At 36.1% G+C, this 15926-nt stretch overlaps 1 protein-coding gene across 1 annotated transcript in view; it reads right to left on the bottom strand.

Moving 5' to 3' along the window:
- Positions 1–534: 534 nt before the first annotated feature.
- SERPINI1 (serpin peptidase inhibitor, clade I (neuroserpin), member 1) overlaps positions 535–15926 on the bottom strand; it is an 84181-nt gene continuing 68789 nt past the window's right edge. The window contains exons 6-9 of the mRNA XM_004674935.2: positions 15029–15126; positions 3361–3447; positions 1086–1175; positions 535–863 (exon numbers count right to left, since the gene is read on the bottom strand). Of these exons, the coding sequence (XP_004674992.1) occupies positions 787–863; positions 1086–1175; positions 3361–3447; positions 15029–15126 (352 nt within the window). The 3' untranslated portion in view covers positions 535–786. The remainder of the gene's footprint in view (positions 864–1085; positions 1176–3360; positions 3448–15028; positions 15127–15926) is intronic.

Here is a 15926-nt window from a genome sequence, read left to right as displayed (position 1 = left end):
CTATTACTAGCATGGTATTTTAGTTCTCTGGTAAATTAATACCAAAAGGTTTTAATTTGCTCATGATTCATTTTAAGAATTTGAGAGTTTGTTTCCCTTTGGATTTTACATGCAGCAAAAACACGTGGTGATATACCATGAGTGTAATTTACATAAGGTTTATAAAGTCAAGTGTATTTTTTTAAATTATATTTATTGAGTTCAGATGGATTTTTAACAGCACAGTAGTTATAACTATCATCTATGGGTTTGCAATCCTTCCACTATTATAAATTTTATTTTGGAACCATATAGATGCTGAATTCTCACTCTATATTACACAATACACCATCTTTAGAGAAAACTTGTGTGGGTCACTAGTCTTCACCTTCCTTTTTATTGCTTGTTATGTAATATGGGTCTGACGCTAATTTACTTCTGTGCTCTGATTCTGCATGACTATGAAAGACTGAAGGTGTCCAGAAACATTCTTGTTTCCAAATTTCACCTAGAGGTATCTTTGTACTTTAACTTTTACAATGAAAACCAGAGCTATTCACATGTTAAATATGGACTTTTATTTTAAATACCAGCACAACAAACACAGTGACATGACAACACCATTATTTCAATAACACTGATAACATTCCTTGACAAGTGCACTTAAAATTTACAAACACTGTTTCTATCTGCAGCTATTTTAAATATTATCTTTAGATATGCTCTAAAACACAAACCTTAAATATATACCAGTTGCAAACATAATGTACTTAGTCACTATATTCCTTGCTACTTAAATGAAGTGATTTAAAGCTCCTCAAAATCATGTCCATTTGTGTTCATTGATTCAGGATGCATGACTCGTCCCATGAATAGGATTGTACCTGCATTGGTTTGGAAGTGAACAAAAGAAAGGGATATTTATTTTCCTTCTTGTTTACTATTAGTAATGTTTTAAAAAATGAAAAGAAGTAATTCAATTAAAAATATCATCTGAACATTAAAAACTATCTGATAAATACTGTGGGAAAATGTTCTCAATATGAAAAAAAGAAATCTTTAGTTTTGACCCACTGAGTAAAGTTCTATTCAACTAATATATTTACCTGTTTTCCTGTTCCTGATAAGAAAGAAAAATGGATGGTCGACAATAACTTGAGGATACAGCACAGCCATTCTACTAATTGCAATCATTCCTGTGGTGCAGAAAGAAAGTAATTACATGTCTGTAGAAGTGTTACAGGGCAACACCAGTGTGAAATGGCTTGGCCTGACTGTGGGTCTTCACCTGCATGCTTAAAAGGGACTTATAAGGAGACTCAATTGCAGGCACACAGAGAAAGATTAATAAAGGGTTTATTTACAAACCCAAATAGCATGTATAGTGAAGGCCTTTGAAAACCCAACCACCACCCAGGCCTACATGTCTGGCTAAATGCCAAGCCTGGCAGCTTAACTCCACCCTCAGTTCCCAGCAATCCTCTTTTCCATGGTGATGACATTATGAGATTTACATGCCTTGGTGCCTTAGATCTCTTTAGTTGGGGATGGGGGTGCAGTCCATAAAACCTGTTTGCAGTTTGTTCCTTTCCCCCCAATAGGGGTATGACTAATGAGTAATTTCTCCAAACCATTTTTGTCTAATGTAAAAAGCAAGGATTTACGGGAAACAAATTTTAATGATTTAAAAAGAAAAACTGCAAATATGCTAACATTTCTTCTTGATCTTTAAGCAAACACATCAGCACACAGTTGCGTCTCTATCCCAACCAAAAATAACAGGGCAATTTATTCTGCCCATTACAAAATTTTTATTCTCAGTTTCAGACAAATACTTATAGCCTTATTAAAATGACCTTTGATTCAAGAGAAGGGAGAAATAACAAACAGGAAAAAAAAATAAGAAAAGTTCTTTATATTCAAGAATGAAGTAACATATATATAAAATAAAATTTAAAAAGGTCTTTATATTCTCACATCATTATTTCTTTTTCTGAAATAGATTTTTTTTTTTAACATTACTAGTCTCTAGACTTCTAGATTGGCAATGATTAAAGGAAAATATACACAACAGTGACAAATGCAATGGTGTTTCCTATATTGAGAAACTGAATTCCCTGGAGACCCATATTATGGGATAAGAATTTTAAACTTGCAGGGTGACTCTTTGTCACAGAAGGTTAGGATTAAGTTGCATAAGATTTAAAGCTTTCTTGATTACCCCAGCCCATATCTAGGCTACTGTGTTTTTGTTTCTTTTTTAAAATACTGTTTTAATTCATGAATTATTTTAATGGATAAATCTACTTAGAATTAGCAATAATGCATGCAAACATGTTACAGTTTATCCTGGACTCTTCAGGGGATGAAAGGAATCCCTTGGATTTCTAATATGTGGTAACAGCTGTTGATAATGATATTGAAATATATCTAAACAAACAAAATGAGGGGGTAAAGGCAAGAGAAAAATAATTCTCACTGATATAAAAAGACAAAATTATCAAGGATATTTAGCGTTTTGGTTTGGACATATGATTTATGTCATTTTTTATTCTTTAGTTAAAATTATTTTATTATTATTATATTAAAATTACTGACTCCATGCTATTATTCTTGTTTTCATGGATGGTTTAAAAAATCAAAGTCTTTATTGAAAAAATTAAGAACTAACTTTCATAAGTAATCATGTTTTAAAATTCAGGCTACTCAATGTATAGGTAGAAATATTTAAAATATTTAGACAAGCAATACAGCAGGTAAATCTACTTTATAAGGTACCAAGTGGGAGGGAAAGTGCATTATGGCAACTTCCCTGTGGCCACCCTCACCCATGACCTCTAGTTTGACAGAAAGTAGGATATAGGAGATACTATGTTTGCATAAGAGCACTGGAGTGAGTGATGTTGACACCCTATTTAGAAAATTCTAGCTGGTTCAGCATTAGCCTAATTTCTATGTAAGAGCAGAGTGACAGCAAAACTGGATTGGGGCATGGGTCAGAAAATGAACCACCTTCTACCCAAATGTGCTTCAGAAAATACAAATCTAGGGCCTCCCCAGTGGTGCAGGGGTTAAAGTCTCAGGGGAATCACACTATCACTGCTGTGACCTGATTTGGATCCCAGGCCAGAAAGCGGACCTGGCACATCAGACTTCTCCTGTCTTACCTGCTGCTTCCCATAACAGTGGATTTCAATAGATCCACCTGTTTCTTGCTCCCCACTCTGTCTCTGGTGAATTTTCACACACGTGTGCATGCACACGCACACACACACACACACCTCTGGCCTATACCCCAGTTCTTGTATGCATACATAAAAAAAAAAATCTTTAAAAAAAAATCTAGCAAAAGTGAAAAGATTTTGGAAAACAACTTAGCACCTGAGGTGGCAGCAGCTTCTGAGCCTTCTTCATTAACCTCTATGAAGGACTTGTGAATTGCTTTGGAAATGAAAATCTCCTTGTTATCTGAAAAATAAAAGAGATAACAGCATGTATTCAGTATCAGAAATAGGGAAGCATTTGCCTTTAATTAAACTGATGTGAAATATACAAGTAATAGAAGATACTGATATACAACATGATGCTGAGAGATTACATTTATGATTTAAAAGAACCACTGAAGGTGTTCTGATGTATACACAGAACATCTATATTCTCTTATTAATAACTTCAATTTTTTTTCTTTTATTGACAGAAAAAGTGGAAACATGGCTATTTTTTTTTTTTAAGATTTATTTATTTGTGTATACAGAACTGGGGTACAGGCCAGAGGCTCAGGTTCGGTAAGAGGCTTCACCAGAGACGGAATGGGGAACAGAACAGGCAGATCTACGAAGTACACTGCTGAGGGGAGCAGTGGGCGGGTCAGGAGAGGTCTGCCACTCCACGTGGTCACCTCTGGGGCAGGCGGGAATCGAACTCATGCATGAGGAAGCGGCTTTAGATTCTCAGTGCTGTGCTTTAACCCGCTGTGCCACCAGGAAGGGCCGGAAACATGGCTATTTTTAATAGCAACTCCAAATTAGTTCATAATTCAAATAAAAACATGTTACATATTGCACCCCATTGTGAAACTTAAAAACAAAATGAAAACAAGCAGGAATCCATATACAACTAGAATAAGAATTTTTTAAAAATCTAATTGCTATGATAATGCAGTTATTCTTGGCAAAGGAAAATAAAATCAACTTCAAACTGTTTTGTAGAAATGTTAAGTATCTAGGAAGTTACTTTCCATTTTGGTTAATTGGTTTAGCAGAGGATTCAGTAGGATGCTTTACCCTAAAGTAAGAGAAAATAACCCATATTCATTATTAAGAGGACTTTTTTCATTTGAATTATCTTTCTGTCTATGCTTAATTTTAAATTAATGACTATTATGAGATAAATCATATTCTTTCAGAATTCATATGCTGGAGTCCTCATTCCCAAGATGAAAAATAAGACTGTATTTGGAAATTGAATCTTAAATTAAAATGAAGTTTTATATTAACTAATCCAATATAACCACTATCCTTATAGGAAGAATAAATTTGGACAGAGAGATAAAAAAGGAAAGAGCATATGCAATGGTTAATTGTACAAGTCAACCTCAATGGGTTATGGTACACAGATATTTAGTCAAATGTTATGGAGGTTTCTAATACAATATTTTTCTCCATGAGATTTTTAAATTGGTGGACACTGAGTAAACTAGAGTACTGAGTGGGCCTCATCCAGTAACATGAAGGACTTAATTGACCAAAGACTGACCTCTGAGCAATATGTTGCTTTGCCCATTGACTGCCTTTGATTGGAATGTAAGTCCTTCCCAGTGTCTCCAAATGCCAGCCTAACTTGCAGGTTTTAGAGTCCAAAGTCTCCCCAATAGAGACTGAATAAGTTTATGTCTTAAAATCAACCTTTTTTTTCCCTCTCTCTCATTCTCTGTCTCTCACAAATGCGCGCACACACAAATGCGCGCACACACACACACACATACACACGGTTATTCTCTATAAATATACATCCTGTCAGTACACACACACACTTATTCTCTATAAATATACATCCTGTCAGTTCTGTTTCTCTGGAAAATGCTGACTAATTCAACATGTGAAGACCTGGGGGAAGATAGCCATCTATAAGTCAAAGAGAGAAATCTCACAAAAAACTTGAAGATGCTTGATCTCAGACTTACAACCTCCAAAATTGTGAGCAAATATATAATAACAGATGGTTAAGTCACAGTTATGGCAAACCAAACCAACTATACAATAGCTTTCAGCCACAGGGTTTTCAACTTTTCTACAAGATTAAGGAAAAGAAACAAAGCATACCCCAACTACATAAAAAGAAAAACAGCGCAAGGAAATAAGATACTCAAACAAGGATTACTCAAGCATGTACCCCCTTTTTTCCTCCAACTTCAGGGGCTCTAATTAAACTTTAAGATAAAGAACTTTGGTTTTGTAAAAGCACATCTCACAGAAGAGCAACACTTTGTAAGTAAATGAGTTTTTCCCAAAACATAGTTTTTCCTTTCAAGTTTTCAAAAGCACATAATTTTCTTAAAAGGCAGGTGGAATGAAATTCAACATTTGGGGTACATCTGTTTGCTACTCAGCAACAGCTAATTTTGAATGAGCCCCAAACAAGTAACAGTGGCATCTCTGTATATACTTCTAACCAGGATATTCTTCCTCAGTTCATATGATTATAAACACTGCATTATGAAATAATTTCTCATGTTTTATGACATTTCATACTACAATGTACTTGAACAGAAGAAAAATAAAAAAGCAATACAGTTTTTACATGAAACAATGAAGTATAATTAGCTCCCTCAAATCCACAAGGCCTTCTTTTGTAAAAAATAAATATATTACATTAAACAATTTGTCAAATATACTTAGTTGGTAAAACAAACACATAAATTTTCAGGCAGCAAAATATTTTAGTTACTTAGTACTTAACTGGTATTACATTATTTTTGGATTCCATTGCCTGTTTTCATCAGCCTGGAGTTAAGGAAGGTTCATGACTCTGAATGCAAAAGTGACAAAACTCAGTTCTTAAAGAATCTACATTGTTGCAAGGCCCTCCTCAAACATTCTGAGGGGTGTGCTTACCGACCCAATGATTCTTCAACCAATTCAGTCTGCACAAAGGAAACTGCCTCCAATAGCTCCGGACCTGCTAGCTGTGCTGAGCAGCTGAAAAGAAAGAATCCCCTCCCTTCATCTCTTAAAGCCTGGCCTATGCCTCAAGTGTTCCCTCCTGAGTCCTCCAGGCTTGCACACTTTTAGTTCCTCACACATGTTGCTGATGTTGCTGGGAGAGATACTATAAGGTCATGGCATCAAGATAAAGGACACAAACGTGCTAAGGGTTTTCCCACAGAGCTAGCTATGTAACAGGTAATGAAACAGACAAATGTTTAATAAGACTCATGAAGAAGAGGTTAACCTAAAAAGCAATATTAATATGAAAAAGAACATATCTAAAAATGCAAATGATAATTTTTTAAATCAGAAATATTATGCTCTGCATAGTTTCCTGTGGATAAATGTCAACTTTATGAGGTAAAATTTATATACCATGAGTTGTGTCTACAAAACACAATTGCTATATATTTGTCTGTGTGACCCCCCTTCACAAATAAGATACAGAATATGTCCATCTCCTCCAAAAGATTTTTGTGCTTCTTTACACAGATAACTTTAAAAATGAAAAGATTTGTTACAAACTAGATAATTTTATAGAGGTGTATACATTATAAAATTCAATAAACAATAAAAAGAATATTGGAATAATTCAGTAGTCATTTAAGTAATTGAATCAGTTAAGAAAAACTTCTCCTGCCCTCAAAATTAATGACCCTAGATAACTTCTAGGTGATTTTAATTAAGCCTGCAAGGAATAAATAATTTTCTGTTATAAAATATTTCTAGAACATTTCCAGAAAAGGAAATCATAGACCAAACTCACTGATTCACATGGAGATAAAAGTTTTTTTTAAAGTCAGAAAATTAAGCAGTAACATATAAAAATAGTTTTAAATGACTGTTAAGAGTTATCTCAAGGCTATCATCATATCAGAGTTTGAACTCTGTGTCTACATTATTTAAAAGTTTCCTACAGGATGGATCTCATAAAAATACAAACACTTTATGCCACTACCTTACTCTAAATCCTGTCTCCTCTCCTGCCTGCTCTATCTCCCACCTTTCCTTCAGTACCTAACTACCAACTCAGTGTGTAACATGGTGGTCCGCAGGAAAAGGGGAGGTTCCAGGTTCCCTGCCCCACCCAAAAGGAGGGTGGAGCTGAGGAGAGAAAAGACGAACCTGGAGAGGGAGCTGAAGAGGAATAAATGTAAAGAAACTGTGCTTGCTTCTTCTTGGTCCTGGACTGGTTGAAAAAGACGTGGATGAGAGACCCATGTAGAGAATTCTCACTATGGCAGTATTTTCCTTGCTTTTGATTTTGCTCTTTTCCTCCCAGACTTGGTCATTTCTGACCCTTTTCTGTGGGTCCGGAAGGTGTTTTAGTCTTGTGGCGGCTTTCAGGCCTTATTTTTGGCCAATCCCTTTGGGTAGATTTGTACCTATGAGGGGACTGGTAACTTTGGGTATTTGATTTAGAAGCTATATTCTTTGTCTTCTCTGTATTGCACACTAATTGTATTGAAGTTCCTTTCCATTAAAGGCTTGTATGTTTTGTCTTAATGTGGCTGATGGCAGAACCTAGTTAAAGTAAGAAGGTTTGGGGTTTCAGCCGTGCCCTTCTCCCTGCCCTATCACAAGTGTACAACAAGAATTCCATGAGCTTGACTCCACTTTCTTCCTTAAGCATTCTTCACTTTCATACACTGTACTCCAGATTATTAGAACTACAGTAACCTGAATGTACCACACTTTATCACTTCTGTGTCTCTGTTTCTCAAGAAACTCCCTTAATTCTTGCTATATAGTCAGATACCTAACTAACCTTTAAGGTTCAGTGTGAGCCCTATCTGGCCTCTTCTGCACTCCTTGAAGCCTCACACTGAAGTAGAGCTGGCCTACTGAAATCAGGATCTAATTTTATTGACATCTCTATAGTGTTTCATTTTGTATTGACATCTGTCTGATTGTCAGATTCCTTAAGGCAAAGATTGTGTAGCTTCTTGTAGCAGCCTGGGCTTCTAAAATAGAGTGTTCTAAAGACCAAGCTACCCTAAAAACAGGGAGTTTCTCTAGGGAATGTGTGTTTTTCCAGTATTTAACACACTACACAACATAAATAGGAATTTAGTTAGCATTGAATAGAATGGGCTATTTCATATTTAAGACTCAGGGTGTAGTCACTCTTTGGGTACTACGTCCACAATTCTGATTGCAATTCTGGCTAAAGTGTTTATTCTAAGAACAAATATAACACATAATAAACTAATTCAAAGTAGATGCTCAGACAGGAAAAGAATATGAAGACCATACACACACAAAATATTTTTAATTGAGTAGAAGAGCAAAGGGGATAGGATCCAGGAGGACAGTTCAAAAGTCACAAAATAAAGATCAAGGTCAAGTCCAATGTTCTAGCTCCTGCAGAGTGATTAATGCCACACAATGGGCAGCAAATGTCTTCAGATATAAATGAGATCTCCTGACACTTAACTTCAGAAAAACACTACCCCTTTGAATATCCAAGTAGGACAAAACATAACAAATAAGAAATCACATCACAGATAGTGAGAGGGACCTGTGAAACTTTTTTTTTGGGTGGGGGGTAATAAACTTGAAGCAGTCACATTAAAATACAATATAAACTGCAAGTGGTTTAAATAAGAATCTGTGTTGCCAAAAGATCTTTAGAAGTACATCACCTCACACAGGAACACAGGCAAGCTCCAGCTTTGTCTGCTTGCCTCCAGGGTTACCCATCCTCTTGCAATTGTGTGCCACCCAAGGCCTTCTTTCCTGTCAGACCATCCACTTGTGCCTCAAGGGCTTGAACCTTGCCTCGGCCATTCCTTAGGATTCATTTCAGGGAACTCCAGCCACAGCTTCTTGCAAGTTGCCAGATACCCAGTAGGTACTCAGTTGTTTGATGAATCAGAGCATGAGGGGAATTAAGATTTACACTGATGAACTGGTTTTAATGACTCAAGGAAAGTTAACCATGCCTAAATAAGAAAGTAAATGAATTAAAGCAAGCAGAGCTACCAAAAAAAAAAAAAAATCATAATTCATACACTGGCCCCAAGCGGTCTTTTGCAGCTACATCAGATAATGCTGCCAAGAGACTGGTCCTACTTTTCTCTAGCAGCATGGAGCCAGGGATTTCAGAATGAGTAAGATGGGAACAAGGCCAGCAAACCCTAGGTTCCCTGAGAAGAGCTGGGCAACGAGTCAAGGTGCTTCTGAAAAAATCAGGACAAAATACCAAGGCATTCATTCAAGCTCTAGCAAATATTTATCCAGTGCCCTGTTCCTACAGGTATTGTGCGGGCACCACGACTGGAAGTATCTGTAATTAACATAACGTTGGCCACTGGCCTCCATGCAGGTGGAAGCCAGGACTTTCTTTGTGGCACTGTTCCTAAAGCCATCCAAATTAAATGGATTTCTGCGTCACCAAGGGCATGCTTAAAATAACAAAATGAAAACAGTGCCATAATGGAACCCTAAAATACCGAAAGTGGCTGTGTACTTTAGTTGCTAAAATATTTTTAGCTTGAGCCACACCCATGAACTTTAGAAAAGTCCTAGAATTTTATCTCCTTCAAGGTTGCAGGAACAGTGTTTGTTTCTCTGGATGAATTTTTTTGTTTTTTACAGAACCAACAAATATTCCTTCATTTTTTTTATTTTTGTACTAAGTACTGTGCATGCCAGATACTATAGATGCACTGAACAAACTCTGGAGAGATAAATAGCTCCTTCATAAAGGGGAAAAGGAAGCTTCCATTAAAAAAAAAAAAAAAGCAAATCAGTAAATGACCACAATTTCAGGGTGTGTTAAATGTAACCAAAACAATAAGGTGATGTGTTGACTGCTGGCTAAGGCAGGGAGGAAAATCTTTTGACACAGGATGTTAGGGAAGGTATACCTGAGGCCGATTTAAGTTAATACCTAAAGAATACAGAGGCATCAGCCACTGAAAGACCTGAAGTTAGGGTTTTTCTGCAGGAGGAAAAGCTAACACAGACACAAGCCCAAAATGTTCAAGGGACAAAAGGAAAGCCTGTGTGCCTGGAGCATGGGCTAGCCAGGGGTTTGAAAGAAGCCTCTGCACTTGAATAGGTGGAGCCTAATGTCATTTCCTGAAAGCTCACAGCCCCGGCATCTCTCCTCCACCCTACACTGTACAGAGCTCTGAAGAGAGAAAGAAGTCTGTCACAGAGTCCCAGCTGCTAAAGACCAGAGACAGGCCAGTGAACAAGAAATCTAACAAAATTTAAAAAATGTTATAACAGAGGTACATGCAAAATGCTCAAAAAGCAGACCATCTTGGAAAGGAGAGCTATCGGGGGCCTTCTCAGAGGTGGTGACATTTGGACTGGTCTTGAGGAGTAAGTACAAGAGTGAAAGTCAGAGAAGTGGGCAAGGGCGCTCCAAACACTTTTATACTGGCAAGATGAGAGAAGCAGCAGAACTGACCAGAAGGTCCAGTGGAGGCTGGGTTATGAAGAAATGGGGAGTGGCAAGGGGTGCACATGACTTTGCACGTTTGGGTCATAATGCCAGAGAGCCTGGCTTTTGTCCAGAGTAATTGGACATGACTGCGCTGATTTAGATGATACCTGTGGCAACAGCTAAAAAGAGCAAGTTGGACTAGCAAACAACTAAGGGCAAGATCAAGTTTGTTGGCTGTTGCAATAGTCTAGGCAAGATAATAAGGGAACAGGAATTTGCAATGAAACAGAAATACAGTCCTCTGGATTCCAGATAGAAGTAGAAAGAGAACAAACATGGGGAAGATATAGGACTCAATCCAGCATAAATCTAAAGCATTTGATTGTGACCTGAATATGGCTTTGCTGTATCTTCTTAATTTCTTTATTTTATTGGCTCCTTCATTAAAGCTTCTACTTTATTCTGAAGGATTTAGTGCTCTCTTTCTCCTTCCACCATCCAAGAGGATTATCTATTAATCCAAATGCTGACAGTCATTCATTTCCATTACAAAAATAACCCTACTCCATAACAGGATCTTCACTGCAACTAGATGAGCATTTTAAATTAAGTCTGTGAAGAAAATGATACTCAGCACTCTCTAGATGTTTATTGTATGAGTCTTTACTGTGTTTTATGTTGATGGGATTTAGCGTCAAAAGCAATGGACATCACATTGAGATGAAAAAATAAATGCAGTAAATATGGAGCATTTCATCTTCATTCATTCCTTCAACCATGAATACTAAGCAGGAAGCACAGTGCCTGGGCCTCCTAAACACACATAAGATTCTTTGGGAGATTTACATTGGGTTGGGGATGTCTGACACATAAATGACACTGTGAGGTCAGATGAGGTAAGTGCCTAAGGAAAAGTGCAGAATACTGAGAATTTAAGGAGTGATTACTGCTGGTTGGTGTAATTATGATGGCTTAGTGGAATTGGGGACATTTGAGCTGAGCGGAGCTGAGCTTTAAGAGACATTGTGGGTGGGAGAGATTTCACAAAAGTGGGGACCTGGGAGATATAAGGAACAGAGTTAAGTATTGTTTGGTTGGACACAGCTGTGAATAAAGAATGAACAGAGTTAATTCTTCAGGGAGCTGAGATTTTAATGTCCTGCGGAGCAGTAGACCATCCACAACAGACTGAAGGGCAGGATTTGAATAGGAACTGAAATAAGGTGAGTGAGTTTTAAAATAATTAATCTTGGCAGTGGTAGATAGACAAATGAGGTAGGAGAGAGAATGGAAACCATTAAGGAAGCTACTGAAATAGTCCAGGACAATGTTAATGAGAGTCTGAAATGAAGGTGGTTGTCATGGAACTCAAGAGGTCTTAGCAAAGGATTCTCAAGTCACCCATTTCTTCCAAAAACAAGAGAAGGTAAAAGAGGCTTCATTTTTGATGTTTTGTTTTGTTTTTGTCTACTGCTAAGTCATATTTGCAAATTTTGAAGAAAGATACAATTTTGATTATATTACTTAAGAATGCAGCAGTTCAATAGTGACACTGAATTGTGGTTATTTTCTGGATACCTCAAATTTACAAATTCTACTGACACTGTTATTTTAAAAAGCTTTTCCTAGTTTTTAAGTAAGAATTTTAATTGAAGAAGTTGCACATAAAAAAGGGTAAAAATCCAAATTATACACTGTGGTATATGAAATGAAAACTCTCATTTAAGAGGCCCTGGGTTAAATTCTAGAGTCATTACTGCTGTCACTTTCTAAGATGTTCAAAATGTCCTATGCCTCTGGAAGCCTATTACATGACAATATTCTCATCTCTCTTTTGATCCAATATGCTCACATTCTGCTCTTTGTTATTCTTTTTCCCTCTCTGCTTCTGCAATGCTTTATTCTGATAACAGTTTTCTCATCTCATCACTACTGACATTTTGAGCTGGATAATTGTTTGTTATGGGTGGCTACTCTGTACACTGTAGATCACCAGATGCTGACTCTCCCTAGGCTCTCGCCAGCAGATGCCAGGAACAGTCCCCCACAGGTGACAGCAAAACAAGTTTCCAGTTACTGCCTAATGTACTCAAAAGGCACACTTGTCTTGGTTGAGAATCATTCCTCTGATAAAACATTGTTATTACTCTTCCTTTTATTAAATTCAGTTGCTTATGTCTTTCTTCCCATAAGGCTGTTTGCTTCTTTAGACAAGGTATGATAACTTACTCATTTCTTCATTTTTATGATATAGTACTTTGCCCATACCACCAACCTCACAAAAAGTTGTTAAATGAACAGACAAGGCAAAATAGATAATATTATACATCTCAAAGAACATAAAAATATGATTAAAGTAGAAAGTAATAACCAATGCTTACTAATAATTTTCTTGGATATTTGGAGTTACTAAGAGTCACAGACATGCTAATCATTAAGGTTGGAGAACCAAAAATCTAGACATATGGAGAGGATAACAGCCATATAAGGCAGAGCACAAAATGCCCAAATAAATGATGCAGGTGATAGTTGCTATTCACAACTATTGTGAATGAATGAGATCAGACATCAATCAGGTGTGATGTATTGGTTAGCTGGCAAGCTGATAGGTAGAGCTACCAAAACTCTGGCAAACTAAGAATTTAAGAATCGAAGAATTGGGCTCTCCTGGTGGTGCAATTGGTTAAAACACAGCACCATGAAGCAATCTGCAGCCCCTGCAGCAAGGGTTTGATTCTCCACCAGGGAGGTGACCCACATGGTATGGTAGAACTCTCCTGGCTTGCCTACTGCTCCCCTCAGCAGTATATTTCAGTCAATCTGCCTATTCTGTCCCCCACTCTATCTCTGGTGAATCCTCTGATCCCCCAAACTCTGGCTTGTACCCCAGTTCTTGTATGCATAACTACATCTTAGGAAAAAATAATAAAATAATTAAGACCTGGTTTGTCTAGCATTTAAGAATGGCCAATCCTGGATTTCTTACTGATGCTCTAAGAAGTTATATATTCCTAGAAGTTTATGTCTGAGATGGCCCCAAATAATCATTTTCTCTCCTTTCCTCCCTTGTTTTATTACAAACATTAATACTGGCCAGCTATATGTCACCACTGTACTGGGAGTGAAGAGGACAATATGAAGCATTCAATTATGATGGAAGTTTAATCAGAGACTTTGCTTATGACTATATGAACCTGTGAGATCTTAATATTACTTCAAATCTCTAAACCATATGCATTCATAACGTGTATTTAAGCTTTATTGTCTCTATCTATGTAAATGCAATTAAATATTATAAACTTTCCAAAGAAGTAAAATATGTTCAGCTACATTAACCACAGTAATTGATTTGCACTGCAGAGCTACTCTCTTAGGACTGTGCTTGAGAAATAACTACCAAGTTGTTTGGGTGAGACAGCAAGGAAACTCTGATCAAACTGAAAATAGAGCCATGGTAAGAAGAATATAATCATCCAGTTGGAATTTGGCCAGTATATAAGACAGATACTCTTAATTCCTAAGGAAGAAAGTTTAGGAATTAAAATATATAATGCTTGAACCATGAATATATTTCTGGCTCAAGTACAAGATGGTCTTTACCTTTTGAATCCTTGAAAGTTCCACTGGAGAACTGAGAGTCCTAATGTCTTGGATATGAGCCATAAAATTCTTTGCCCAGGTAAAATTCATTTCTCTTATACATACAGGAACATTTATATAGTAGACATTTAGAAAAGCCTTATTAGTGTTTTGGGCTGTAAGTTCTCCAAAAGAGCTCTTTAAACTAAGCCTTAAGCTTATGGGTATCTTATAATCAATGATAAATGTCTTGGAATTAATGGTTTAAAAATATTTCGCAAAAGGATTTTACATGTTCTAAATAATGTTATAATATGCTATGAGTTCTAGTAAAAACAAATCAGAACATCAGAATTAAATAATTCAACTGGCTTTTTTCTTGGGATATTTAAAATAAATTAGCACCCAATATGCTTGAAATATTTTGAAGTTCTCTTAAAACTATTTTTTTATTGAAAACATTTTTCATTAAATCACTATTCTTTTTTAAAGGGTCTAGTTCTCATTTATTTACTTTCATTTCTATAGGACATAAGAGGATATACTGAAATATTTAATCTACACATTTATTTATTAGTTAAATATCTTATAAGGCATTATGACAGATGGGATGGACAAATCAAAGATGTATAAAGTAGGTCATCTGGAGAATAAGATCTACTATCAAAGATAAGACATGTACCAGAGAAAAATTGTTATGACTATTTTTATAGTTCTGCTTATAGAAGATAAATATATTTCTTTTATATGTCATCTAACAACTGATAACTATAACAGAATACCATAATAAATAGAGGGTTCAACATCACCACCACTGTTAAAAGCTTTCATGGAATAACATTTTCATAATAGGTGTATTTCCTACCAGACAGGGCTGTCAAATTTGCATTTTTGATGAAAACTTCACTTATTCCAAGAGCCTTCAAAACATCTTTTAAATCAATTTCCTGTTCCACTGTAAACCTGAAAAATACAGAGAAGAGAAAGTACTTAGTTATAATATTTTAAAAATATTTAGCTACTGCATCTAGTTAACTGGGACAAAGATGATATGTTAGATTTTTGTAATTGTAAAAATGTAAATTATTATTAAAATTTTTTACTGAAAGTTATATTTGATTCTACTTATAAAAAAACAAGGCATCAAAGATATAGTGGAATAATGTTTATATTCATAAGTAGGAAAAATAAAAAAATGGACACAAAATATGACAGAATAAATGTGTTAAAGATTAAGAATCATCACTACTATTTAAAACTATTGTAGTAAATGAATAGCTTTCAAAAATCCCTCAGCTTAATAAGTATTGTATTTGGTTTATATTTACATTTGATTTGTGTTTTGATAAACTGATAATAACTAATCATACATCTACCTGAGGTATTTCATTCTCTTCTTAATATCCAATTAAGGCTGGCTCCCTATGGCAAGGGTTAATTAAGAACCCAGTTTTGAAATGTAAGGTTTTAGCATCTGAATTCCACACAACTCAGAGAAAGAAAACATAAAAGCTACCACATCAATATTTATGTTTTCAAGTTTCTATTAGCCTCTAGAATACAAACCTGTTCTCAAAGCAGCATCACAGAAAAACTGTGAACGAATGAATGAATGTAAGTTAAATACAACATCTTAAAAACTATGCTTTTTGGGCCCTCCCTGGTGGCGCAGTGGGTTAAAGCACAGCACTATGAAGCTAAAGGCACTTTAGCATGAGTTCAATACCCACCCTGGAGGTGATCCACAGAGCGCTGCAGACCCC

The sequence above is a fragment of the Condylura cristata genome, unplaced genomic scaffold, assembly GCF_000260355.1.
Source record: "Condylura cristata isolate star-nosed mole 26May11 unplaced genomic scaffold, ConCri1.0 scaffold00003, whole genome shotgun sequence".
In the NCBI taxonomy this organism is placed as follows: Eukaryota; Metazoa; Chordata; class Mammalia; order Eulipotyphla; family Talpidae; genus Condylura; species Condylura cristata.
The sequence above is the reverse complement of the archived record's forward strand: the minus strand, read 5'-3'. Positions and strand labels throughout refer to the sequence as shown.